Consider the following 26561-nt stretch of genomic DNA (forward strand, 5'->3'; position numbering starts at 1 on the left):
GAGCGAAGTGAGCACTAACTGACTAGAAGTATGCACCTGGGACACAGAGCGGCACCAGCAGCTCCCCTCAAAGGCGGTGTTCACCTTGGATACCGTGGTCAGGCTAGACCAAGTCCCCCACCTCGTCCGTAGCTGTGCCAGCCTGTGACTCGAGGATTCGGAATTGTAATCCAGACAGTCTGGCTGCAGGGCAGGTGGTGAGGGAGCCTCTGGGAACAGGCGTCTGTTTACCCTCTCTGCCATCAAGCACACAAAGCCCTCCGGGTGAGAGGAGAGGTCCTGATGGAGGTGATGGCTCAGGAACCAGCTGAGGCACGAGGGCTGGCATCTCTGCTCCCAACCAAAACTGCACAGCTCACAGTGCACAGTTCATGGCGGCAGCCATGAGTCACTCCATGATGAATGCTTTGAGGGGAGGAAGGGTTGTGGGAATGGAGGGAGAGAGCTACTGGCTCCGTGGAATCAATCGCCTGACTGAGCAGTACCAATCATAATACTAGAATAAAGCAACATAAGCACACTGAAATGTGCACCTGAGGCATTGGGCTTTGGGGCCTCTATTTTCCTGTTCCCAGTCTGCCCACCACAGGTCAGACCGACAGCTGCTGGGCTGGGCAGAAGGCCCTGAGCTGCCACAGCATTGGTACTGGGCGTGGTCAGCCCAGACCTCATCTGACTGGCCCAATCTCAGCCTGAGCCCCTCGAAGATGAAGGGCTGCCAGACTTGATCGATCCATGCAGAGAGGTTGGAGCAGTGCCCTAGCCGCTCATTCCTGAGGGTCAGGCAGAGATCCGCACCTGAAGGCACCTGTAGTGGTCTTCCTGTCTACAACAGCCCATACAGAATCAGTTTTTATCACTCAGCCCTCCAACGCCTCCCATCACCAGGTGTTTCAAGCAGGGCCTTGTGCGGAGACCCCTCATGGCTCTGTAAGTCAGCAGGAACCTGGCGATGGGCCTACCTCCCCATGATCGAGGGACTCCAGCTTCCTAGAGAATGGGGGGACCATTTCTAGAGCACAGTGAAAGCCTGGACCTGAAGTTGAAAGGCAAAATTGGATTAAGGCTCTGGCTTTGATGAGGGTCGTAAGCCCCCAAACAGACCCAAATCAGGTTTTACTGACTCTTCAAACCAGAATTGGCCGTAGAGCCCAGCCTCCTACTGCCATTTCTACCCCGTTCTCACCAGCCCTGCCAGCCATTTCTGGCTGGAAACCACTCAGGTGAAGTGGGGGTAGCCTAGTGTAAACCAGAGTTAACTGTGGCCTCTGCAGCCTGGGTCTGTTTCTGTATTCCTGTCTCACTGCTCCCTCTGTCACTGGAAGACTGAAGAAAGAAGAGGGCCCTCCACTATTGCCCCAACATGACAGGGGGAGCAGAGGGAAAAGGCTCTGGGCTGGTCTCAGGCCTGGGTATACTCTAGCTACTGCCCCCAGCTCACAAGGTACCCATAGAGAGGGTACCTTGAGCAAGCCCCTCTATGAAGGGCTAGATCAGCGATGCCCCACATTGATCATGGTTGGACAAGTCAGGAAACACCGGATTAGATAATGTTCTGAAATCCTTTCCACTTCATACCTTCTAGAATGGGCCCGAGGAAAGAATAAATGAGTTGGAGCTGGACTTTTGATCTTTGAGTATCCTTGAGTAGTTCTTGGTCCTCAGGGAGGGGTGAGGTGAGGTGGGGTAGGGACCTAGCTGACTCAGCCCTGACCTGGGGCAGCAACTACAGTCCAGCCAAGCAGAAAACCCTGGCCTTGCAGACCTGTTAGAGCAGGCTTTGCAGGAAAGGCTATTTCTCAGGCCTCTGTTCCAGGATTAGCCCTGTGAGGCCAGGCCTACGTGGAAGGGGAGGGCCATGCTGTCTGCCCTTGGGCGGTGTTTGTCCTGGTAGGGGAGGCAGTCCACAACACACTAGGCTTGTTGGGGGCAGGGTCATCGCTCCAGCTGCTAGGCTGGGGTGGGCAGCAGCTGGGGGCTGAGCTCTGATCCCCCAGAGACAGGAGGGGCAGCAGCGGAGGGTGTGCCAACCAGAAAAAACAGGGCTGGGAAATCTCTCTGAATACTGTCCATGGGGGACCTCAGGAGGGAGTGGAATTGGGGACAGAAAGACAGAAAGCTTCTTCCGGAGGGTTTTTGTCACACTGTATTGTTATTGTCTCTGCTCCAGTGAAGGCAGTCTGCCTGTCACCATTGTATCCAGGGCCTGACACTGATGGGCGCTCTGGTGGCAGGAAAGAAGTGCCATCAAAGCCAGAGTTGGGGCTAGGACCAGCTAAACAGGATCTTTGGCAGGGAGGGGAGTGGAAGGAGATGTCTCAAGCCTGGAGTAAGACCTTTGACTTCCTGACCGTGTGGCTCAAGAGCTCAGAGTGACCTGGGAATTAAGCCAGCCTTGAGGTGTGAACCCACTGCTCTCAGGAGGGAAGAGGTAGGGCTGGGTAACTGGAGCTTCCCTACCCTCCTGGAGGGAGGGGCAGAGGGGTGTTCCTGCTCATTTATTTCTGTGTAGCCCCTGGGTCAAAAATCTATTCCCATTTCTAGATACTTTGGGGCAAGGAAGAAGTCAGCTCTCTGTGAAGCAGCAGCCCAGCCCAGCCGCAGCCTCCAGGACGGTTCTCAGGAGACTAGTCCCACCAGCAGTGGGCTGATCACCAGGAGGCCAGGTCTGGATCCTGGGCTGCCACTCATAACTTGGAAAATAGCACATCATCCGATTCCTCTGTAAAACGGAGATAATACCGAGTAGGGTTGCTCTAACGATTATGGAGACAGACCATTGAGTGGGGTGCTGGGATTAACAAAGGTGTGTGAAGATTTATATTTCAGAGCCTTGCTACTTAAAGTGTTACTTCCTGACCACTAGCATTGGTTTACCTGGGAATCTGAGAAATTAAGGAATTCAGGCCCCACCCTAGGTCTGAATGGAATTGTAACAAAATTCCCAAGAGACTGGAATGCACCCCCTGCTCTTCTTTAGGACATTGCCTCTTCCCAAGGAGCTGCAGGTCTGCCCAGGCCACTGCTGGGAGGGGCTGGGAAGCCAGCTGGACAGGGGGAGCAGGAGCCTGAGGCACAGCACCAAGGCATGGGTAGGGTGGCTAGCAGCCCTTTAAGGTACGGCTTCCCCTGCTCAGACCCAAGCAGGGAGCGCTCCTGCATCGGAGTGCTTCAAACCTAGCCTCAGCTGTAAACCAGCTGGAGTGAGGGCCGGCTCAGCCCAACCCTGACCCCGGACGGACGTGGCAAAAGAGGCTGTATACCTCGGGAAGGCTGGGAGGGGACTTGGGACCAGGCCAGGCCGGCTAAGGGCACTGAGTGATTACAGGGCAAGGCCACAGCATGGCAGGAAGTGGTGAGCCCAGGGACTAGGCAAAGTCTAGGTGAAGAGCTATCACTGGACTTCTCCCCACTGGTTCCCAAGCCCCCAGGCCCTTGCTTGGGCGAGAGGGCTGGGCATTGCCTTAATTCCGCTCAGAGGCTGCCTGCCTTCCCCCTACTCGAGCTGGTTAATGCCAGGGCAGGAGAGGGGGTAGGGTGCAGCCATCCTCACTCTTCAGTGTCTCCAGAACTGCTCAGTGACCTCACACCTGAGACAGAAGCGGGTGGCAGGGCTAGAGGTGGTCTAACCTGGACACCCCCAATGCCTAGCTTTCCTTCCCCTTCCAGATACTGAGGCAGCTGGGTTTGAGGTGGCCCGGGAGGGTCTGGGAGAGAGCGAGCCATTTCCTGAGAAGGGTCCAGGCTGTGTCAGCCCAGGAAGGCCAGTGTGAGGGAGATCATGGAAATAAGGGTCACAGCCGGACTTGGGAACTAGGGGGTGGTTAGGTCGGACCCATGGGTGCAGCTCCCTCCAGACTGGTGTCAGATCCTGCAGACGAGTCCCGGGAGGAGCGACCTTGCAGGAAGCGGATGATCTTCTCAATGGTGGCCTCCTGGTACTCGTGGGACCATCTGTGGGCACAGAGGCTGGTGGGTCAGAGGGCTGGGCTGAGGGAACTGCTGGCTGGGGGGGCCTGTGTACCCACCCACCCACTCCTCACTTGATGCCATTGAAGGTGAGCACAGCCTGCATGTCCTCAGGCAGGGCCTGGGGCTCTGGCCACTCAAAGCCATCAATGATGGGCACAATGTTCTTGCCACAGCTTAGAGCAGTCACAATCTCCTGGAGAAAGAAGAGAGGAGGAAGAGATCAGGGTCCTGAACAAGGGACTGTGGGGCCAGGCAGACACCGGAGGGGCCAACAACATCTGAGGCTGAGCCCAGGGTAGGCTGCTGGTTCTCAAGTCCACCTTGACTTCCCCCTCACCCTTTGTGGCATAATACAAAATAAATATTTGGTCTTTGTCCTAGGTTCTAGCACAGAGCTCTTAAAACCCCTGTAATCCCCAGCTGACTGCAGTGAGGGGTGCCTACATGGCTCAGGATGGGGACTGGTCATGGGAAGATGAAGCTCTGATTAGAAAGTTGGAACTTGCACTTGACCTGCGGTGGCGCAGTGGATAAAACCTTGACCTGGAACGCTGAGGTTGTCGGTTCGAAACCCTGGGCTTGCCTAGTCAAGGCACGTACATGTGGGAGTTGGTGCTTCTTGCTTCTCCCCTTGCCCTTCTCTCTCTCTCTCTCTCTCTCTCTCCTCCCTCCCTCCCTCCCCCCTCCTCTCTAAAATAAATAAAGAAAGAAAGAAAGAAAAAAAAAAGTTGGAACTTTTAGCCTTCCCCCCGCCACACCCAGGAGAGGAGAGGAGTTGAATGAAGATTGAGTTCAGTCACCAATGGCCAAATAATGAAACCTCCATAAAGAAGCCCTAAAAATGGTATGGATTGGTGAACACATCTAGGTGCCGGAAGAGGGGTCTGGAGAGGGCCTGGAAGCTCTGTGCCCCCCCTGCCTGCGCCGCCACCCCCGTTACCTTGCCCCTGTGTCCTTTCAAAAAACCAGAAGTAAAGTGTTTTTCTGAGTTCACCTCATTTTAGCAAATTATCGAACTTGTGGGGAGAGTCATGGGAACCCCTGAATTTATAGCCAAGTCAAACAGTAGTGTGGGTAGCCTGGGCACCTGAGGCAGACTTGTGGGACAGAGGCCCTCTACCTGTGGATGTGACACTCACTCTGGGTAGTTAGTATCAGAATTGAATTGAATTGTGGGACATCCAACTGGTGTTGGTGAAATGGAGAATTGGTTGTTGGTATGGGGGAAAAAACACAATTTGGTGTCAGAAGAAAAACATCATACCCCCTGCATCCAAACTGATCCGTCAGGAGCCCTGCCAATTGTAGCCCTTACTTATTTTTCAAATCCACCCTTTTTTTCCTTTCTCCACCCCACCCCTCTCTTGCTCCAACCTCCACCTCCCTTATCTTTTTTTTTAATTTTATTTATTCATTTTAGAGAGAGGAGACAGAGAGAGAGAGAGAGAGAGAGAGAGAGAGAAGGGGGAGGAGCAGAAATCATCAACTCCCATATGTGCCTTGACCAGGCAAGTCCGGGGTTTCGAACCGGCGACCTCAGCGTTCCAGGTCAACACTTTTACCCCTGCACCACCACAGGTCAGGCCTCACCCCCCTTATCTTTATCCTCCACCAGGTCTGTTCTTATCCACTTCATGCCCCCTCTAATTTGTTCTCTACATTGCCCCTTCACCCAGTTACTCTGCAAAATGCAAACTTGATCATGTAACTCCCTACTTAAAACTCTTCAAAGCTTTACATGGCTCTTAGAATCAAGTTTAAACTCCTTAATGTGGTCTGTAGGTCCTATGTGGTTGGCCACAGTTCACTTCTCAAATTTCCTGTCTGCACTGTCCTCCCAGCCACACAGACCTTGCAGCCCCTTCGATTTGTCCTCCTCCCTCCCTGCACAGGGTCTTTGCACATGCTGTTTCCTCTGTCTGGAACACTCTTTCTTGCTCCTTCTCCTAGCTAATGCCACTCATTTTTCTGATCTGCACCCAATCAACACTTTCCCAGGGAAGTCTTCCCTCACTTCCTTGACCAGGTCAGATTCCCTTATTATGTATAGTCTCTCATAGGTTCAGCAGCACATGCTACAGTTGCAAAATTAAATGAATTATTGAGTAATTTACTTAATACTTGTCTTCCCTACCAAACATATGGGCTGGATCAAGACTGGTTTTTACTCACCTTATATGTCAGTATCTTTCACAAAGCATGCTCATAGTCAACCTTTGCTAAATACTTAGTGAGTGGCTGGATGAATGAATGAATGAATGAATGAGACAACATAGCACAGCAGTTAGGGGGTGCACTCTGGAATCGTCAGATATGAGTTCACATTGAGTCACTGACACAGGCTTTGTGACCTGAGGCAAAAACAATTGGCTTTTACCTGACCTGTAGTGGTGCAGTAGAAAAAGCATCAACTTGAAATGCTGAAATCACCAGTTTGAAACCCTGGGCTTGCCCAGTCAAGGCACATGTGAGAAGCAACTAGTACAAGTTGATGCTTCCCATTCCTCCCCCCCAACCCCCCAGAATCAATAAATAAAATCTTTAAAAAACACACAACACAAAGAACTGGTTCTCAAAGCCTCTGTTCTCTCATATATAAAGTAGGGTTAATGATAGTCCCTATCTTGTAGGATCATTGGAAGGAATAACAGCAATATCCCATAGCAAGTGGTTAGAACAGTGCCCAGCACGTAGTGCGTGCTTAATGAGTAATAGGTGCTATTATTTCCTCCTCTGTAAAGTGGGAATAATAAACCTACCTCACAAGGTTGTTCCGAGGATATCACTATTAATGGATGCTCTGGTAAGTGCTTATTGAATGGGTTTTTTTCTTTCAAGGGGGGACCATAGGGATTGGACTTTCCTGAGTGCAGTTCACTTGGGGTTTTCCATATTGATTCCCACTAACTGTGGCTCCAGGGAAAGGAGTTTTAAAACCAAAGGCAATTAAGCACTAAAAGCCACCAAGGAGGGATGATGCAGGCTTTGAGACTGGTCCAAGGCGAAGGGTCCCAGCATGCCACCTGCCTCCACTCTCCCTCCTCGCAGTCTGCTGGGACGAGGAGGGGTGCCGAGACCCTTGAGCACAGCCTTCCTGGGGAAAGTACCTGTAGAACTTCAACCTTGACTGACTTCTGGGGAACCGCTCCATTTTACAAATATGAAGAAGGTCGGAAAGAGGAAGGGATTTGCTTCTAAGTCACACACACAACCTGCCGAGAAGGTGCCAGGCTTTGACTCATGCTTTCCAATTCCAAGTCCACAGCTGTTTCAACCAAGCCCTCTGCCTCTCTGCTGATAATTTGGATGAATTCTGACCCTGCAGCAATTTATTTGAAATTACTTTAGACATTTGCTTTATCCAGAATTATGCAGAACCAAAAACCCAGCACACTGCTCATTGTGCAGACGCAGAGGCTGGTCGAGAGGAAAAATGGTTTATTCAAGATCACTTGGCTGGTAAAGAATAACTTTGATTACGGTTGGCTCAGTGGTAGAGTGTCGGCCTGGCATGTGGAAGTCCCGGGTTCGATTCCCGGCCAGGGCACACAGGAGAAGCATCCATCTGTTTCCCCACCCTTCTCCCTCTCCTTTCTGTCTCTCTCTTCCCCTCCTGCAGCCAAGGCTCCATTGGAGCAAAAGTTGGCCCGGGCTCTGAGGATGGCTCCATGGCCTCTGCCTCAGGCACTAGAATGACTCCGGTTGCAATGGAGGGGCAGCCCAGATGGGCAGAGCATCACCCCCTGGTGGCCATGCCAGGTGGATCTTGGTTGGACACATGTGGGAGTCTGTCTCTCTGCCTCCCTACTTCACACTTCAGAAAAATACAAAAAAAAAAAAAAAAAGAAAAGAATAACTTGATTAGAGTCACGTCTTCTGACCTGGTAAACCTAGTAGATATCTATGGTTTTCCCAGTCATCTCAGCTTCATCAGAATCACTCATCTGTTTATCATTGATTCAATTATTCCATAAACTCTTCAAGTGCCTAATTTGTACCATGCGTGGTTTAGGCATCAGGGATACAGTGTGAATAAGACACGTCTCTCCCTCTCTCAGAAGGCCACCTGCCACCTGCTTACGGCTGGGTTGAAGGATCAGCACCTCCTCCCCAAAGCAAGCCCAGTACTCAGCTCCTAAAACACGGCCTCAATGGCTTGACCCTCTTTCTCTCTGTCAGTCTAGACTGCACTCTGGTGTCAGAGCCTTCTCCCAAAAACCCACTAAGGTAGCATCACTGCACTCATGGATACCTTTTCCCAGTGCTGTAAGCACAGTCTTTTCTCTGCCTTTAGGCATTCTGCAACCTCCTTTCATAGTTCTTATCCAACCAATGGTGTGTTGATAAATGTTTAGCTAGCTATCCAGGAAGAAGAAAACAACCAACCAACCAAACAAACAAAACCTTGATTTGTAATATTTACTGATTTCCTTAGTGTAAATACTCCTACCATGGCTGACTTTAAGCTACCAACGTAACATCACTGAACATGGAGTTGGGAAGAAATGCTGGCAGTCATCTCTGGTGTCAGCTGAGTCCAGCCCTATCCCACCACCTCCGACACACACCCTCAGATCTGTGCCAAGGAACACAGGTCCTGGGAAAGAGCATGGGTTCTGGAGTCAGAGAGACAGAGCTCAAGACCCAGCTTTTCTGATTTCTACACCAGTATGGCCATAGCAAAAATTATTCTACTTTATGCCTGACCAGGCAGTTATGCAGTGGAGAGAGCATAGGCGTGGGATGCTGAGGTCCCAGGTCAAACCCCCAAGGTCGCCAGCTTGAGCGTGGGATCATAGACATGACTCCATGGTAGCTGGCTTGAGCCCAAAGGTCACTGGCTTGAAGCCTAAGGTCACTGGCTTGAGCCCAAGGTTGCTGGCTTGAGCAAAGGGTCACTGGCTTGGCTGAAGCCTCCCAGTCAAGGCACATATGAGAAAGCAATCCATGGACAACTAAGGTGCCGCAATTATGATTTGATGCTTCTCATCTCTCTCCCTTCCTGTCTGTCTGTCCCTCCAACCCATCTCTCTCTCTCTCACTAAAAAAAAAATAAAAAAAAAAAATATTCTACTTCTCTGAGCCTCAGTTTCTTCAGCTATGAGATGTAGAAAGCAACACCAGTGATGCATGTAGCTTTTTTGCACCTTTTTCATCCCTACTTTTGATCTTGGCTCATGCTGTTCCCCTGCCAGGGATGCCTTCTCTTTCACTTACCTAAATTATTGGACTCTACTCAAATCCTATCTCCTCCATGAGGCCTGCCCTGAGTATGCCTGGTCTTAATGTTTTCTCCTTTCTCCATACTCCTATGGCAAGTAAGAGGTTCACCTGCCCAGCTTAACATTGACGACTTATATGAACTGGTCATTCTGGGCATATTCTTGTCTCCTTAGCTGCTTTAGGACAGGGCCCCATCTCAGATGACTACGGCATCCCTCAGCTCTAGCTCCAATTTCTACTTATTGATTAATGATTAATAACTTTCAGATGTGATATGGCTCCATCCATCTATCTGTTCTACAAGTACAGTATCAATAATCTTCTACTATGTGGTGGGCACTTAAGATACAATGGTTAGTTAAACAGTAGTTATAATAATATATTAATAATAGCAATTGATACCATTATAGAACAATTACTATAGAGCCAAGCATTCTGCTAAGCACTTCACAGATTTTAGCTCTTTTAATCCTTGTAACAATATCCTAGGGAATTAGGTACTACAATTATCCACTTTACAGTAATAAACATGAAGCTTATTGGGATGAAGTAATTTGCTCAAGGTCAAAGCCAAGATTCAAACTTGCTTTGTCTTCTTAACGATTCCATTGTGTCTATCAGTACGCTCCCCTGCCCCCCTGCCCTCATGGAGGTTATATTTCAAAGTATTTTCATTTCTCTCTAATGCTCACAACAATCCTACAAGGTGACTAAGAGAGGTAAGATGAGAGAAATGGACTCAGAGAGCCTAAGTGACTTGCTAGAGTCCTATTAGAGTCAGAGCTGTGACTCCTGACTTCCAGCTGACCACAGGGTGGCAGATGAGAAGGAATAGGAGGAGAACCTTGTCCCCTAGGCCACAGGCCAATGTTGGGACCACAGAGGCCAGCACCTACCTTGTGCACCCAGTCCTTGCAGTCATGGTCCTGCATGCACTTGTCCAGTGCCCCGGCCGATAGAACCAGCACAAAGTTGCGGGCATCCATGACACTCTGGGTGAGCTTGTCCTCAAACTTGCCTGCTTCCAGTTTCTCCACATCAATGAAGACACTGAAGCCATGCAGCTGCAGGTGCACCTTCAGGAGGCTGTGAAGAGGTCCCGTGTCACTGCCCTGGCCTCGCCTTAACGCCCGAGGCTGCCTGCCTGCCCGCTCCTCCTTACCTGGCCAGCTGGGAGCCTGAGTTCCGGCGGTAGCTGATGAAAACATCCGGAATGTCCCCACTGGGCTTGCAACCAGAGCAGGGCAGCGGGGAGTGTAGCATTTCTAAGAACGAGACACAGGGTGGTGAGGGCGGCTCCTTCCCATCACTCACCATGAGGTACATGGTCCCTTACCCACCCAGCCTTCTCAGCCCAGCCCAGCACAGCCCAGGCAGGGTTCCTTGCTTCAAAAAGGGTCACTGAAGGCCCTGGCCGGTTGGCTCAGCGGTAGAGCGTCAGCCTAGCGTGCAGGGGACCCAGCTTCGATTCCCGGCCAGGGCACAGAGGAGAAGTGCCCACTTGCTTCTCCACCCCCCCCTTCCTTCCTTCCTGTCTCTCTCTTCCCCTCCCGCAGCCAAGGCTCCATTGGAGCAAAGATGGCCCGAGCGCTGGGGATGGCTCCTTGGCCTCTGCCCCAGGCACTAGAGTGGCTCTGGTCGCGGCAGAGCAACGCCCCGGAGGGGCAGAGCATCGCCCCCTGGTGGGCGTGCCGGGTGGATCCCGGTCGGGCGCATGCGGGAGTCTGTCTGACTGTCTCTCCCCGTTTCCAGCTTCAGAAAAATACAAAAAATACAAAAAAAAAAAAAAAAAAGGGGGGGGGGTCACTGAAGTAGAGAGATGGGGTCTACAGGAAGGAAGGCCACTAACTCTTGGTGAGTCCCTCTCAGGAGGCAGGCATTTTTCCCCCCATTGATTTGAAAGGGAGAGAGAGAAAGAAATATCAATTTGCTGTTCCACTTAGTTGTGCACTCATTGATTGCTTCTCGTATGGGCACTGATTGGGGATTGAGCCCGCGACCTCAGCACGATGGGACAACAATTGTCTATCCACTGAGCCACCTGTCCAGGATCAGGGCATGCACCTCCAACCCTGCCCTCTCTCCAGAGCTTGAAACCTGCACAGCCAGCTACCCACAGGCACTCCAAACCCAACACATCCTAAAATCTCCTGTAGCCCCCTTTCTCCTAGTTTTCTACCAAAGTCAGAAGCCTGGGTGTCAGACTCAGCTCCTGCCGCTCATTCATTCATTCAACAATATTTATTAAATGCTTACTGTGTGCCAGGCACAATTTTTAGTGCTTGGGATACAGCAGTGAACGTAACAAACAAACCCCGCCCTCATGGAGCTAATGTTCAGTGCTCAGTGCCAGGCACCATGCTTTGTGGATTCTTCCTACTAAACTAGCCTCAAGCCTCAGGGTCTTCCCTATGTCTAGGCCCCCAACTCCAGACTCCTCAGGTTCACACGTGCTTAGTGCAATCTGTTTGGACAACGTCCAAAGGGATCTTTCTAAAATCCAAGTCTGAGCATGCCATTGCTTCCACTTAAAAAACATTAATTGTTCTCGACTCCTTGTAGAAGGGATTTTGTAAGCTATTTTTTTGTAGAACCCTTTTCTAAAAAAAATGAAATCTTCAAGTTTTCTTGGGAGCTGCAAAGTAAAAATGATAAAAAGCTGACCTGTTTTGGTGGAAGCAAAAGCATGGGGCCAAAGACCAGTCCCTTGTCCCTGGCAGGAGCTCAGTAAGTACTTGCTGAATGAAGGCATGAAAAGAATGCACCTGCTCATAATGTTCAGACTTAACATTCACAGACAATATCTGCCTATTTATGAAGCAGGAAGGGAGGGTTCCAAATCTTAATTCTGTTATTCAGTGACCATTAAACATTGGAAAATGAATTTAAATTTTTTAAATCTTAGTTTCATCATCTTTAAACTTAACACCCTTGATGGATATATTCTTTATTTTTTATTATGATGGAAACTACACAGGAGTAGGCATTTTTCCAAACTCTTCAAACTTGACACTTGTAAGTTAAATTATACCTCTTTCATACTTTAAAAAGTTTTAAAAAGTTGATTTAAAAATTAATGCCCACTGCATCAAATGGATATAGAGATTAATGCGATGATACTTGTTCAAAACTTAATATAGGACCTGGCATGTAGTAATTGACAATAAATATTAGCTAAATAGTAAATTAATAAATTAGTAAATAAAGAAGGTTGCTAGAGCCCTAAATCCACTCTGCCCTCATGACCTCCCTAACCTACCTCCAGAACCCATACTGTGTAAGCTGTTGACTATTAGAATACTCTACTTGTCTTCCCATCCATATCCCATGTATGGGCTCTCCGCGCTGTCTCACCTCCCTACTTGCATATGCTCTTCTTTCTGCCTGCCTGCTCTTCCTGGGGCTGCCTACCTTCCCCTGCAGTATATCCTTCAAGACCTGGTCGGCACCCTCTAAAATCCCTAGACCTGGGTGGACAAGGAGGGCAGTGCTTCCTCTAGGTCCTACTGGAGTCCTGGCCATGCCTATTTATATGCTGCCTCACTCCGACCCTCCTGCGCACCCGCCTCAGACTGGGAAATTCTTGAGGGCGCAGTGCAACACATTCATCTTTGCAACCTCAGAATCCAGTCAGTGTCTGGCTCTGAGGCCAGGGCCTGCGTCACCTCTCGTCCCTTCAGGGACAGAGGTGGAGTCCCACGTGGGCAGGCTGACCTCTGGCGGCCGTGAGGATGCGCGTGCGGTGCACGCCCAGGTGGATGCCGCAGTCCTCCAGGAGCTGCTGCTCTGACACGCGGTGCAGCAGGGAGCGGTCCAGGCCGCAGCTGACCAGGCCGTACGTGTACTGGCGGAAGCGCGGGTCCAGGCTGCCCAGCCAGTCAGCCAGGTTGCTGCGGTCGCACGTAGCATAGTTGGCGAAGGTCTTGAGTTCCGTGAGCTCCCTAAAGAATCTGCACCGCAGGGAGGAGAGGACGCTGAAGTTCTGACTCAGACTGGCTAGTGGCCCGGGGGGTGTTTAGACCCGGCAGGGGCTGGCGGGCAGGAGGCTCCCTACCTCTTGCGGGTGATGCTTGATCTCATGCCCAGGTCGGTCTGCAGTTCCTCTTCCGTGAGCCTCAGAAGCAGGTCGCCATCTACCTGCTGCTCCTGGGAGTGGGGTTTGAGGTAAGAAAGGGAGAAGGAAGGGCTCCCCTCCTTAGCCCTGGAATGCATGCACAAGATGCAAGGCGAAGGAACTGGAGACGGCAGTGGGGGAAGCGGTTGAGATTCAGATTAGACCCAAGTGACCTTGAAAATGCTGAGTACATGCTCTCCAGCCTCAAAAGGCCACCCTGACATCGCGGGCGTGCGGGACAGGACGGGATAAGGTCGCCTGTGCGCATGGCGCCCCTAGGGGATGCACTGGCTCTGACTCTGGGGAGGCAGCCCTGCGCGGCTGTACCCGGAAACGTTCGCAGTACTGGGAGAAGCCAATCTGTTGCAGCCACATCTGGACCTCAGCCTCCTTCCAGCTGGGCACGCAGGGCAGGATGGGCCGCGGCACCTCTTCGCCCAGCAGGCGTAGCGCGCGCTTAGCCAGTGCGGATGTGGTACCATTGGTGGAATAGGAAACGAGGCGTTTCAGGCTCTGGATGGCACCGATGTCGCTGAATACCTAAGGAGGGGTGGGGGTGGGGGTGTGGGGGGAAGGTGTGTTATATCCACCAGCTTTCCAGCCAGCCACCCTCAAATATGCCCAGTTCCTCCTCTATGCCCAGCGTCTTCTCACTGCTGGAAGCCCCACTATCAGCCCTAGCCTTGCCTTCATCCAATAAATCACCAAGTCCTCTGGATTCCCCCTTGTGAAGCTCTCTCAAAACTTTTTGACTATGCAGGTCCTTTTCATGTCTCCCTCTACAGCTTCCATCTGTCCTGGGATAAAATCTGAGCTCTCAATATGGCTGCTAAGCCCAACACAGTGCAACCCCTGTCCACCACTCCCAGCTCGTCTCCCCTTTCACCAAACCACACTTGTCTGATACCCACTTACAAAGACTCTCCCATCTCTGGGCCTTTGCCCATAGTGTTCTCAGACCCTTAGTTCTTCCCAGGTGTTTTTGGAAATCCTATTCATCCATTGGAATCCAAATTGATTAGCACCATGCAGCCTGCTTTGATTTCTCCATAGCTGGGGCCACACCGCCAATTAATTCTTGTATACTCTAAATGTCAGTGTCATTATTAGTTGTTAATGCAAGCTCTACTGAATGATAAGGTGAGGTCATGTCCTAGTAACCCATAGAGTCCTGTAGCTGGCACACTGCAGGCCACAGAGTGGGGGCTTACTGTGTCTTTATTGCACTGCACTCACTGGCCTTGCTGGGAAAGGGGTGCCAGAGCTGGTGATTATGGCCCCTGCCTAGACCCATACTTCCCTACTCCAAATTCCCCTTCAAGGCTTTTCTCCCAAAGCAGAATGACCTGCTTTGTAAAGCCAGTCCTCCCACTGCCCAACTCTGGGGCACAGAGAGAATCAGAAACTCATAGAACACTGGATCTTGGAAAAGACCTGAGACCCCTTAACACCAGTGTCTCCTTGATCTGTGGTGACACACATGATGTGTGACAAATATCTGTGAGACACACTCCTTTGCGCAGCCCAGATGACAGATGTGGTACAGACAGGGTGGTCCACGTGGTACGCACCAGCTGTCACCAACCCTTCAAATTCTCAGAGGAATGCAAAGTAGGGAGGGTGACATTATAGAAATGATCTTGATTTTGTAATATTTAAAAAACTTTTTTCTTTTTTATCAATTTTAGAGAGAGAGTGAAAGGCAAGGAGAGGAGTGGGAAGCCATCAACTTGTTGCTTCTCGTATATGCCCTGACTAGGCAAGCCCGGGGCTTCAAACCAGCGATCTCAGCATTCCAGGTCAACATTTTATTCACTGTGCCACCACAGGTCAGGCTGATTTTGTAATATTTTAAAAAATAAAAATGCAAACTTTTGATAATTTAATTATTACTAGTCCCATATCCAGGGTAAGAACTGCTGCTGTGGTCCACTCTTTCAATTTTCCAGAGGATCAAAATATGATATATAGAGGCCCAGAGAGGGAAAGCTAGATCCTCAAGGTCACACAGCAAGTTAAAGTAGGGAACAAAGTTTTCAGATCAGGCCTTCACCATGGGGACCTCTGGGGACTCCAGTGGGAGTTGTCTGGCTGACATACTGACACTCTGCTCCAAGCCTTTGTCTCTACACTCCATCTCCTTCCTGGGCTACAGACTCAAATGACAAAATGGCCCTATGGAGCTCTCCAGCTGATCATCTCTCATGCACCTCAAATTCAATCAGTCCCAGTGGAACTCACTTTCTTCCCCTCCCCCATTCCAACCTGTCTCAAATTCAGTTCATCTTATTTCAGTACCTGGTGCCACCATCCACTGGGTTGCCTATATCTAAAGTTAGGAATCATCCTCAGCATCTCCCTTCTTCTTCACCCAGCCACCCACCAAGTCCTAATTCTAGCTCTTCACCACCGCTGGAATCTGTCTACTTCACTCTGCCTCTCTAGTCCCTCATCCTGACCTCCGCTATCCCAACTGGGCCCCTGTCATGGCCTCTTATCTGGCCCCCTTGCCAACCCCATCTCCATGCAGCACTGGGGTAATCTTTATAAAACACAAATGCCCTCTGCTCAAAAATCTTGGTCTTAGCCCTGGTCGGCTCAGTGGTAGAGCGTAAGCCCGGTGTGTGGATATCCCAGGCTCGATTCCTAGCCAGGGCACACAGAAGCGCCCATCTGCTTCTCCACTCCTTGTCCTCCTCCTCCTCTCTCTCTCTTCTCCTCCCCTCCTGCAGCCATGGCTCTATTAGAGCGAGCTGGTCTGGGCGCTGAGGATGGCTCCATGGCCTCCACCTCAGGTATTAAAAAAAAAAAAAGGCTCCAGTTGCAACGGAGCAAGGGCCCCAGATGGGCAGACCATCGCCCCTAGTGGGCATGCCGGGTCGATCCTGATCCGGCGGGCGTATGCAGAAGTCTGTCTCTCTGCCTCCTCGCCTCTCACTAAAGAAAAAAAAAAAATCTTGGTCTTGCTTTCAAGGCCAGAATGACTGGTCCCTCATACTTCTTGTTCCCAACTCTTATGTGTATTTCAAGTCGCAGATGAATTGGGAAGCCTTCCCAGATTCTGTCTCACCAGCCCCAGCCCCACTCCACACCCGCAGCCACCTTGGTCTTGCCCTGCAGACTCTTGATGGCAGCTTCAGCACACAGGTAGAAAGCCCCGACGCACTGCGCCTCCAAGCGCGAGGAGTCCAGGAGCGGCACTAAGCGCTGCAGGTCGTCGGGCCCGCGGCCCTGGCTTGTATCGCTGGCGTCCACCAGGCAGCGGGCGAAGCGGCCGGGGTCCAGCGAGGCCACAAGTGGCTCTACAAGCGCCAGCGTGCCGGAACGCTCCACCTCGCGCTCCACTTCCTTGTTGGTGGCCAGAACCGCCACGGCGAGGCAGGCGTGCAGCCGCAGCAGCTCGTCCTCTTTGGAGAAGGCGAGCGGGAAGAGCCACTCCGCGGCGCGCTTCTCCACCATGCGCCGCTGCGCCGCCTGCCCCCCATGCATTGCGCAATTGGCCAGGGCCAGCGCACAGTGGCGGAGCAGCGCCGGGTCAGTGCGGCGGCACCAGTACAGCACCGCATCCAAGCCGCCGGCTGCCACCAGCTGCTGGCACGTCTCCTCCGAGTGCTTGAACATGTGCTCCAAGATGCCTGCCACGCTCCGAGCCAGCTCCACCGGCTCGCGCTCCTTTGCCAGGTTCAGGATGACGCCCAGCCCCATGCGCGCTATCCGGTCCCTGCCGAGAGAAAATGGAGGGGGGCCGTAAAGTTGCTGGTCCTGCAGTGCTTGGCTTACTTAACCCCTGGTCACTTATACTCTGAGGGCCTAGTGAGGACTAGTGTCATATAGGACATGAGGGAGAGCGTTATTTTCCCTGCTACCACCCTCACCTCTTGCTTGGGAGGACCAGACTTCTCTGATTATAAGGGTGCTTCTTCCTGGCCACACCGACTTCCTTCCCTATACCAGCCCCTAGAGAAGCAGTATGTGTCCTGGTTAAGAAACCTAGCTCTAGATCAGATCCTTGGGTCCTACTTTCAAATTCTTTGCCATTTTCTAGCTTGAGGGACCTTGGGTACCTTCTTTTATCTTTCTACCTTAGTTTCCTCATCTTATAAATAGGATTTTAAAAATACCTACTCTATAGGCTGAGAGAACGAATGTGATAATCTATGTAAAGTGCTTGCCACAATGTCTGGCACATAGGGAAGACTCAATAAAGTTAACCTCTTATCATTAGTTGAAGTGTCGCTTGAAGCACACCACTCTTAGGCTTGCCTTCAAACTTGTCTTCAGTCCACGCGGTGTGACTGAGGTGTATTATTCATTCATTCAACAGACATTTATTGAGAGCCTACTGTGTGCCAAGCACTGTGCTAGGGAATGAAGTTAAACAGTGACTAAGAGTTGACTCAGCTAGCCTGACCGGGCGGTGGCGCAGTGGATAGAGCGTCGGACTGGGATGCGGAAGACCCAGGTTCGAGACCCCGAGCTCACCAGCTTGAGCGTGGGCTCATCTGGCTTGAGCAAAAGCCCACCAGCATGAACCCAAGGTCGCTGGCCCCAGCAAGGGGTTACTCAATCTGCTGAAGGCCCACGGTCAAGGCACATATGAGAAAGCAATCAATGAACAACTAAGGTGTTGCCATGTGCAATGAAAAACTAATGATTGATGCTTCTCATCTCTCTCTCTGTTCCTGTCTGTCTGTCTCGTCTGTCCCTCTCTCTGACTCACTCTCTGTCTCTGTAAAAAAAAAAAAAAAAAGAGTTGACTCAGCTAATGAGACAATAAGCAAGGAAATAATGAATTAACAAGATTACAGTGATATGGCCATAATGATTATAAAACCAGATGATGTAGTGGAGAGAGTTTGGATGCAGGGATATGTCTGAAAAGGTGACATCTGAGGGTTAAATGTCCAGAGATCCCTGCTTGCAAGTATCTGGGAAAATATAACAGGCAGAGAGACTAGCCAGAACAAAAAGCCAGAAGGCTGATGAGCTTGGCATGTTTGAGCAATAGAAAGATGCCAGAGACTGACTTGTGGTGGCGCAGTGGATAAAGCATCTACCTGGAACGCTGAGGTCACTGGTTTGAAACCCTGGGCTTGTCTGGTGGTCAAGGCACATACAGGAAGCAACTACTACAAGTTGATGCTTCCTGCTTCTCCTCCCTTTGTCACTCTCTCTCTCTTCCTCCTTCTAAAAATCAGTAAGTAAAATCTTTTTTGTTTTTTTGTTTTTGTTTTTGTATTTTTCTGAAGTTGGAAATGGGGAGGCAGTCAAACAGACTCCCGCATGCGCCCAACCAGGATCCACCCGGCATGCCCACCGGGAGGCGATGCTCTGCCCATCCGGGGCATTGCTCTGTTGCAACCAGAGGTATTCTAGCTCCTGAGGCAGAGGCCATAGAGCCATCCTCAGCACCTGGGCCAACTTTGCTTCAATAGAGCCTTGGCTGCGGGAGGGGAAGAGAGAGACAGAGAGGAAGGAGAGGGGGAGGGGTAGAGAAACAGATGGGCGCTTCTCCTGTGTGCCCTGGCCGGGAATTGAACCCGGGACTCCTGCACGCCAGGCTGACACTCTACCACTGAGCCAACTGGCCAGGGCAATAAAATCTTTTTTTTAAAAGGCCAGAGATATTTGCAATGTCTAAAACCAACAAGGGATTAATATATAGAATATATAAATAAAAATTCAAGCTTGAACAGTGGTGGCATAGTGGATAGCCTAAAGTTACCAGCTTGAATGCAAGCTAGCCAGCTTGAGCTCAGGGTCACAGGCCTGAGTGTGGGATTATAGACATGATCCCATAGTAGGTGGCTTGAAGCCCAAGGTCACTGGCTTGAGCCGATGACTCAGCTGGAGCCCCCCAGTCAAGGCACATATGGGAAGCTATTAATGAACAACTAAAGTGATGCAACTACGAGTTGACGCTTCTCATCGCTCTTCCTTCCTGTCCCTCCCTCTCTATCTCTCTTTCACTAAAAATAAATAAAAATCCAAATCCACAAGAAAAAGGCAGTAAATCCAATAAACAACGGGCAAAGCACATAAATGAGCAAATTTACAAAAGAGGAAATCCAAAATGTTAAGAAAGAGATACTCTAACTCATTAGTAATCAGAGAAGTGAAAATTAAAACAGCAATAACTTTATACCTATTAAATAGGTAAAAAGCAAGCCCTTCCTCTCTGTCTCTCCCTTCCCCTCCCGCAGCCAAGGCTCCATTGGAGCAAAGATGGCCGGGGCGCTGGGGATGGCTCCTTGGCCTCTGCCCCAGGCGCTAGAGTGGCTCTGGTTGCAGCAGAGCGACGCCCCGGAGGGGCAGAGCATTGCCCCCTGGTGGGCAGAGCGTCGCCCCCTGGTGGGCGTGCCGGGTGGATCCTGGTCGGGCACATGCGGGAGTCTGTCTGACTGTCTCTCCCTGTTTCCAGCTTCAGAAAAATAAAAAATAAATAAAAAAAATAAAAAAAGGTAAAAAGCAGAAGTTGGTTAACAGGACAGGTTGGTGCCGTGTGGGACCATGAATGCCCTGAAGCTCTGTGAGTGGAGATGCAGGCTGAAACAGTCAATTCGGAGAGCAGGCTGGATGAGTGGGTAAAATTAAGCTGACACACACCCTATAAACCAGCAATTGGGGGCTCTTGGGTTTATATCCCGAAGAGATTGTAACCCAGATCCTCAGAAATACATCGCCAAGGTTGTTCTCTGTTTGTGGTGGGGGAAACGGGACAGTCCACTGTCAAGCCTGGGGAGTGGACAGGTAACATGGGCAAAGGCTCAGTCTGAAGGACTATGGAGTAGTAACAAGTAACTGAGCAGATGATAACATAGCAACATGGAGGATCTTAACATAACACTGAGTGGGGAAAAGTAAGGAATATAATGTGCTATATAACAGCACAATTTGTAAAAAGTAAAAATATATGCACAAAACAAGAACAAAGATTTTACCAGAACACAAATAGAAAGATACACATTAACTATATTGACTAGTTGCCTATGAGATTAAGTGAGGAAGATGGTGGGGGCATTAGTCAAGAGAAGGGGAGATTGCATTCTAGGCATAGATGTATGAAAAGGCTTGGAGGTGTCTGAGAGCTGATGTAGTTGGGTACCTATCCCTGCTTCAGCCATGCTGAAGTGAAGCCCACTTCAAGTGGCTGAGGTGAAGAGTTCTAGGAGAGAGTGAGAAAAGAGTCCTGCAGACCTTCCAACCCATCTCAAGGCATTTATCTTGGCTGCAATAAGGAGTCATTGAAAGGCTTCATGACGTGGCCAGATAGCTCAGTTGGTTAAAGCATCCCTGAAGCTCAGAGATTGCCGATTTGACCCCTGGTCAGGGCACAAACAAGAATAGGTTGATGTTCCTGTCTCTCTCTCTTTCCTTTCCCTTCTTGCAAAAATCAATAAATAAAAAGAACTGTAATAAAAAATAAAAATAAAGGCTTCAGGAAGGGGAGTGACCTGGTCACATCTGGGTTTTAGGAAACTCACTCTGGCTGCTGTGGGGACGACAGGTCTAAGGGAGAAAACCTGGAGACCAGCAGAACAGACAGGAGACATAGCTGAGTTTCCTGGCTTCCTGATCTCCACAAATGACGTCCTCCACAGGCAATGCTCACCTCAAAGCTTAGAGACCCAGCCAGCCATGGAATCCTTGCCCAGTGAGTGCCACTATGACCACAGTGCTTGTGATTTTGTGCCTACTGCAGAGCCTAGCTGAGCCCAGAACATGGCACAAAGCCAGCAATGCTTTGCTGAGCTGATCACTGAGCTTCTCTGTAGTTCAAAGGAACAGATGGGTTCTAATCATTCACCTGGGCAGCCGACACTACAATTGTTCTTTTTCCCAATGAGAAAGCCAAAGCTTGGACAGGTTACATGACAAGCCCAGGGTTACACAGCTATGAGACGAATAGCTGGAATTTGAACTCACATCTGTCTCTCTTCAGAGCTCAAAATATCTCATCTGTATTTTATTCTTCCAGAACAATCTGACTACATAAATCCTGAGAATATTAGAACTAGGATGTGCTTAAGCATCATCTAGTCCAATACCCTCACTTCCTAGGGATCAGTGAAGAAGAGGGCTTACTCTGGAACGTCAGTTCAGAGAGAGGACTTTATTCTAAATCTCTTCACCTCCAGTCCTTGCCTGTCCCTATGTCCTTGACACCATTACAGAACTTGAACTGTATGCTTGCTATAAGAACTATTCCCAACTCTTCTGTGGTCTGAGGGGCTATGTGTCTGGGTTTAAATCCTAGCTCTAAAGGAAGGGGAAATGACCTATACAAGCAGGTATACATACATATATATGCAAATACTTTTGTATGCATAGACTCTCTCTGGAATAATGTTTAAGAAACTTGTGGCTCTGGCCAGTTGGCTCAGTGGTAGAGCGTCGGCCTGGCGTGCGGAAGTCCCGGATTCGATTCCCGGCCAGGGCACACAGGAGAAGCGCCCATCTGCTTCTCCACCCCTACCCCTCTCCTTCCTCTCTGTCTCTCTCTTCCCCTCCCGCAGCCAAGGCTCCATTGGAGCAAAGATGGCCCGGGCGCTGGGGATGACTCCATGGCCTCTGCCTCAGGCGCTAGACTGGCTCTGGTCACGACAGAGCCACGCCCCGGATGGGTAGAGCATCGCCCCCTGGTGGGCGTGCCAGGTGGATCCCTGTCGGGCGCATGCGGTAGTCTGTCTGACTGCCTCCCCGTTTCCAGCTTCAGAAGAATACAAGAAAAAAAAAAGAAACTTGTTTCACTGGTTTGTCTCCAGGGAGGCGGTCTGGGTGGAAAGAAGAACTTGTAAGTGCGTATCATTTTGGACTCTGATCTTAAATTTATGAACAATAGTTTTCTGAGTTTTTAATAAATGTGTCTCTTTCACATATTTACTGTGTATTCTTGAGAAAGCCATTTAACTTCTTGGAGTTAAACCATTTCACCTCATTATGACCCCCTGATGGGTTGGGCTGTGAATTTAGAGGGCTAGCAGTCAGATGCAGCCCTCACTGGGCGCTAATCTTGTTGGGCTTCTCCTGGTATTTAGGGGTAAAGGAAGCTGTCACCTGGATCCTGGGTGTGGCAGCACCATGGGAAGAAGAGAGCTACAGGACAGGGAATGAAAAGGCATGCGTACACTGATGGAAGAATATTATTTGTTTCTTTGTTTGTTTTAAATTTATTAGGTTGACATGGTTTGCCAAACCATACAGGTTTCAAGTGTACAACTCAATATAACACCATCCACCCATGGCACCATGCCCCGCAGGAAGAATCTTCTTTAAGAAGAGGTTTGTTGGTAAAGAAAAAAAAAGATTTCATAAACACAAATTATCAATGTGTCACCCCTCTTCTTCCCCTTCAAGCTTCTTCCCCACTGCAGTCTAGAGAGGTGAGATTTTCTGCCTTTCTTTGGAAGGATTTTGATTACGACCTACCGCGCTGGGCCCTGTCCTTGGTCCTGAAGTGATGCCTGAACCAAGTCTGTGGTTTCTTGGGACCAGGGACACTGATAAGTGAGACGACTCTCTCAGTAATTCTGAACCACGTGAGAATCATTATTTTCAGCACTGAAAAATATCAGCGCTGGCCCTGGCCAGTGGGCTCGGTGGTAGAACGTAGGCCCGGCGTGTGGATGTCCCGGGTTCGATTCCTTGTCAGGGCACGCAGGAGAAGCGACCATCTGCTTCTTCACCTCTTCCCCTCTTGTTTCTCTCTCTCTCTCTCCCCCCCCCTCCTGCAACCATGGCTAGATTGGAGTGAGTTGGTCCTTGACGGGCACTGAGGATGGGTACATGGCCTCTGCCTAAGCACCAAGAAGAGCTTGGTTGCTGAGCAACAAGAGCAACATCCCAGATGGGCAGAGCATCGCCTCCTAGTGGGTTTTCTGGGTGGGTCCCAATGGGGGCGCATGTGGGAGTCTGCCTCTGCCTCACCTCCTCTTACTGAATAATAATTTTAAGAAATACCAGTGGTATTTGCAACTTGTAGCCCTCAGCTTCCTACAGTGCTCGCTGCACCCACTCTTTTTTTAAATTATTTTTATTTATTTATTCATTTTAGAGGGGGGAGAGAGAGAGAGAGAGAGAGAGAGAGAGAAGGAGGGGAGGAGCAGGAAGCTTCAACTCCCATATGTGCCTTGACTGGGCAAGCCTAGGGTTTTGAACCGGCGACCTCAGTATTCCAGGTCGATGCTTTTATCCACTGCGCCACCACAGGTCAGGCTGCACCCACTCTTCAGAAGTTCTAGTCAGGGTTGACCCATCCTACATACCAGGCACACCCACCAACATGGGCTGCACATCCAATGAACACCCACTCCATTTGCTAGCTCTCTAAATTTATGGTCCATTCCCATCAGGGCACCTGATGTTAGATGAGAGATTAATGACTTGCTGAACAAGCAGAACCCTAACTTGGTTTCCCAATTTAAATTATTTCATTCATATATTTTTGAGAGTTATATCATTTCCACTATTCACAAAGTTATTTTTATTTTTGAAAATAGCAAGGTGCCTGACCAGGCAGTGGTACAGTGGATAGAGCATCGGCCTGGGATGCTGAGCATTCAGGTTCAAAAACCCAAGGTCTCCAGCTTGAGTACAGGTTCACCAGTTTGAGCATGAGGTTGCCAGTTTGAGCGTGGGATCATAGATATAACCCCATGGTCGCTGATTTGAATCCAAGGTCACTGGCTTGAGTGTGGGATCATAGACATGACCCCATGGTTGCTAGCTTGAACCCAAGGTCACTGGCTTGAGCAAGGGGTCACTGGCTCAGCGGGAGCTCTCCCCCCCATCAAGGCACATATGAGAAGCAATCAATGAACAACTAAAGTACTGTAACTACAAATTGATGCTTCTCATCTCTCTCCCTTCCTATCTGTCTGTCCCTCCCTCTGTATCTCTCTCTTAAAAAAAAAAAACTCAGAAAGAAAATGGCAAGGAAAGCACCCCTAACCTATGACTATCACACTTGTGAGAACTTCATGAACTGAAAACCCTTCCAAAAACCCTTCCAAATCGGAAGGGCCTGAGAATTCAGTGTGAGATTGGAATGTGACAGACTGATTTGCTGTGGAGAGAAAGTGAGTGTTCAAGGATCTTCACAGTCTAAGGAAGATCCCAAGAGGCAGGCAAGAGAGTAGCAGCCAGGCCTCAGTTGGACCCCACCTACTGTATCTTGACACAGTGTGGAAAAGGGGTGAAGAATACATACTCTGTCTGGACCCTGCCTAGCTCCGCACCTCACTTCTCTCTTCCCCCACCCATTCATCCCAGCAGAAAACCTCTGATCTCTCTTAGCAGCTGCAGAATGAGATCATGTCTGGGTTGCTACGAGGACCAAAATGAAAAAGGAGGAAGCAGGAAGTGGATTTGGAATGGCACAGAGGGGGTAAGTGACCCTTAGAATGACAGTCATTTCAGCCTGGGGAGAGAAGAAAGGGATCCTCCTATTTTCTGAGCATTGTGTTCTCTCCCTCTCTCAGTGGGAAGGAGATGGTACAAGAGAGGGAAGGTAGCATAGAAACGCATCCTGTGGGGAGGAGGGCTGTGAGTTTAGAAGGGGCACTGGTAATAGGATTCCATTCTCAGAATCAGGGACAAATTCCTGTCCTATTATGCCATTCCTCCTCTCTCTATCTCATTCCTCACCTCACTGGCCCTGGGAGTGAAACCTGACTGTACCGTTAGTTCACTGACGCGGGGCAAGTCACTAAACTTGATCAGCCATCAGTTTTCTCATTTGTAAAATGGACACGCTGATTCCCATCAGGGAAGTAGTGCAGGGATTTGGTGAGACGAGGCAGGGAAGACACAGTACAAGACACACAGGAGACCCAGGCACCCGACTGCCCTTGCTGCCCTACACTACGCGGCGCCCCCGCACCCCGCTCCCCAGACTCCCGCCCCAGCCCGGTGCCCTCACCGATTGTCAGCCACCAAGATCTGCTCCAGGAGGCGCGCGGCCTGCACTCGCGTCTCCAGTTCCGTCGCTTGAAGAAGTCGCAGCAGCAGGTCGAGGCCGCCGTCCAGGCGGATGGCGTCGCACAAACCCTGAGCTACCTCGCGGCCCACGGCCGGCAGCAGCCAGGCCTCCTCTACCAATTGGAAGACCTGGGTCAGGCCGGCGCCCACAGCTCGCGCGCCACACGCCTGCTTCAGCGCCGACAGCGCCTGCTGCAGCTCGGGCAGCGCGTGCTCCAGGGCGCTCTGCACCTCGGTGCCCACCCCAGGCGACACCTCGCGGGGCCCACGGCCGCCCGCGGTCCACCATGGGCCTGCGCCGCCGCCCCCGTCCGGACCCGGCACCGCTAGCCGGTCGGCGCCCTGCCGTGGGCCTGACATGGCGAAGAAGCGGCACAGCTTGTAGGCAGAGAGGAGCAGCGTCAGGACCATTGGCGCGGGGCTGCTGGGGACATCCCCAGTCTAGAGGGGCGGGTCCGAGAGGAGCAACCCGGACCTAGGGAAAAGGAGCACCCAAGAGGAGATCACTGGGAAGATGCAGGAGGGAGGGATAGAGATAAGGATGCCAGACAAGGGCGCTGGCCAGAAGTTTGGGAAGGGGTGAGGGCAGGATCTGGGACGAAGCGGTTAGGAAAAGGGATGCAGGCCCAGACACAGGGGATGGGCGGAAGGAGGGAGCTGGGTGACGAGGACGCTGGAGAATGTAGGAGGCAGCTAACAGAACAAAGCGCGGCTCCAGCTCTGGCTGGGATAGCAGAGATGCTCTGCAGCAGCCCCGCCCCCGAGAAGCCGCGGATCCGGAGCCGACGCCCCGCCTCTCGCTCTCGCGGGGCTCCGCCTCTCCCTCTTCCGTAGCCACGCCCACACCCTATCCCGGCCTATCGCCCTGGTCTCAACTCCCGCCCCCCTCCACTGGGTGCAGGGGCAAAGGATGGAAAGCGAGAGGACTTTTTTATGTTCCTTGGTTTTAACCGTGACTCTCCTATGTGAAAGCAAGCAACACCGTTGATGTGCCCCCACCCCTAATTATAGTTGTTAAAGCGATGATAAAAACAATTCTGTACAATTCTTGGGGCCCTGCATGCCGGTTTTTCAATTAAGCCTTACAACCTGCATATGAAGTAGAAATTAGTGTTTGCATTTAACAGAAAAACCGACTTAAGCCCATGGAAAACAGATTGCCCAAAGTCACACTCCCCCTGAATATAGAACAGAAAAAAATCAGCTGGGAAATCTGAGGATCACTTCCTCAAGGTGATGGGAGGATGTAAGGAGTTCTGTGGACCCCTGAAAA

General features: G+C 50.6%; 1 protein-coding gene across 2 annotated transcripts; it reads right to left on the reverse strand.

Annotated features, from left to right (window-relative positions):
- Positions 1–15: 15 nt before the first annotated feature.
- SARM1 (sterile alpha and TIR motif containing 1) lies at positions 16–26013 on the reverse strand. 2 transcript variants are annotated; one of them, XM_066363720.1, is made up of 9 exons: positions 25230–26013; positions 16412–17030; positions 13637–13849; positions 13250–13335; positions 12910–13145; positions 10358–10460; positions 10092–10281; positions 4044–4165; positions 16–3954 (listed from the first exon to the last, which is right to left on the reverse strand). In XM_066363720.1, the coding sequence occupies exons 1-9, from the start codon at positions 25697–25699 to the stop codon at positions 3825–3827; spliced, it is 2169 nt and encodes a 722-aa protein (XP_066219817.1). In that variant the 5' UTR covers positions 25700–26013; the 3' UTR covers positions 16–3824. The 2 variants fall into 2 exon arrangements, with proteins under 2 accessions (XP_066219817.1, XP_066219816.1); XM_066363719.1 differs by having other exon boundaries at positions 13250–13341.
- Between the last annotated feature and the right edge of the window lie 548 nt (positions 26014–26561).

Source organism: Saccopteryx leptura, chromosome 2 (assembly GCF_036850995.1).
Source record: "Saccopteryx leptura isolate mSacLep1 chromosome 2, mSacLep1_pri_phased_curated, whole genome shotgun sequence".
Classification (NCBI taxonomy): Eukaryota; Metazoa; Chordata; class Mammalia; order Chiroptera; family Emballonuridae; genus Saccopteryx; species Saccopteryx leptura.

What these genes read in the sequence shown, in the direction of transcription:
- SARM1 (XM_066363719.1), bottom strand. Translation starts at nt 25,699, where the DNA reads ATGGTCCTGACGCTGCTCCTCTCTGCCTACAAGCTGTGCCGCTTCTTC. An exon ending in AGTACTGCGAACGTTTCCGG is followed by an intron (nt 13,342 to 13,636) that starts GTACAGCCGCGC and finishes CCCCACTCCCAG; the next exon opens with GAGCAGCAGGTAGATGGCGA. An exon ending in TCAGGCTCCCAGCTGGCCAG is followed by an intron (nt 10,282 to 10,357) that starts GTAAGGAGGAGC and finishes ACCTCTTCACAG; the next exon opens with CCTCCTGAAGGTGCACCTGC.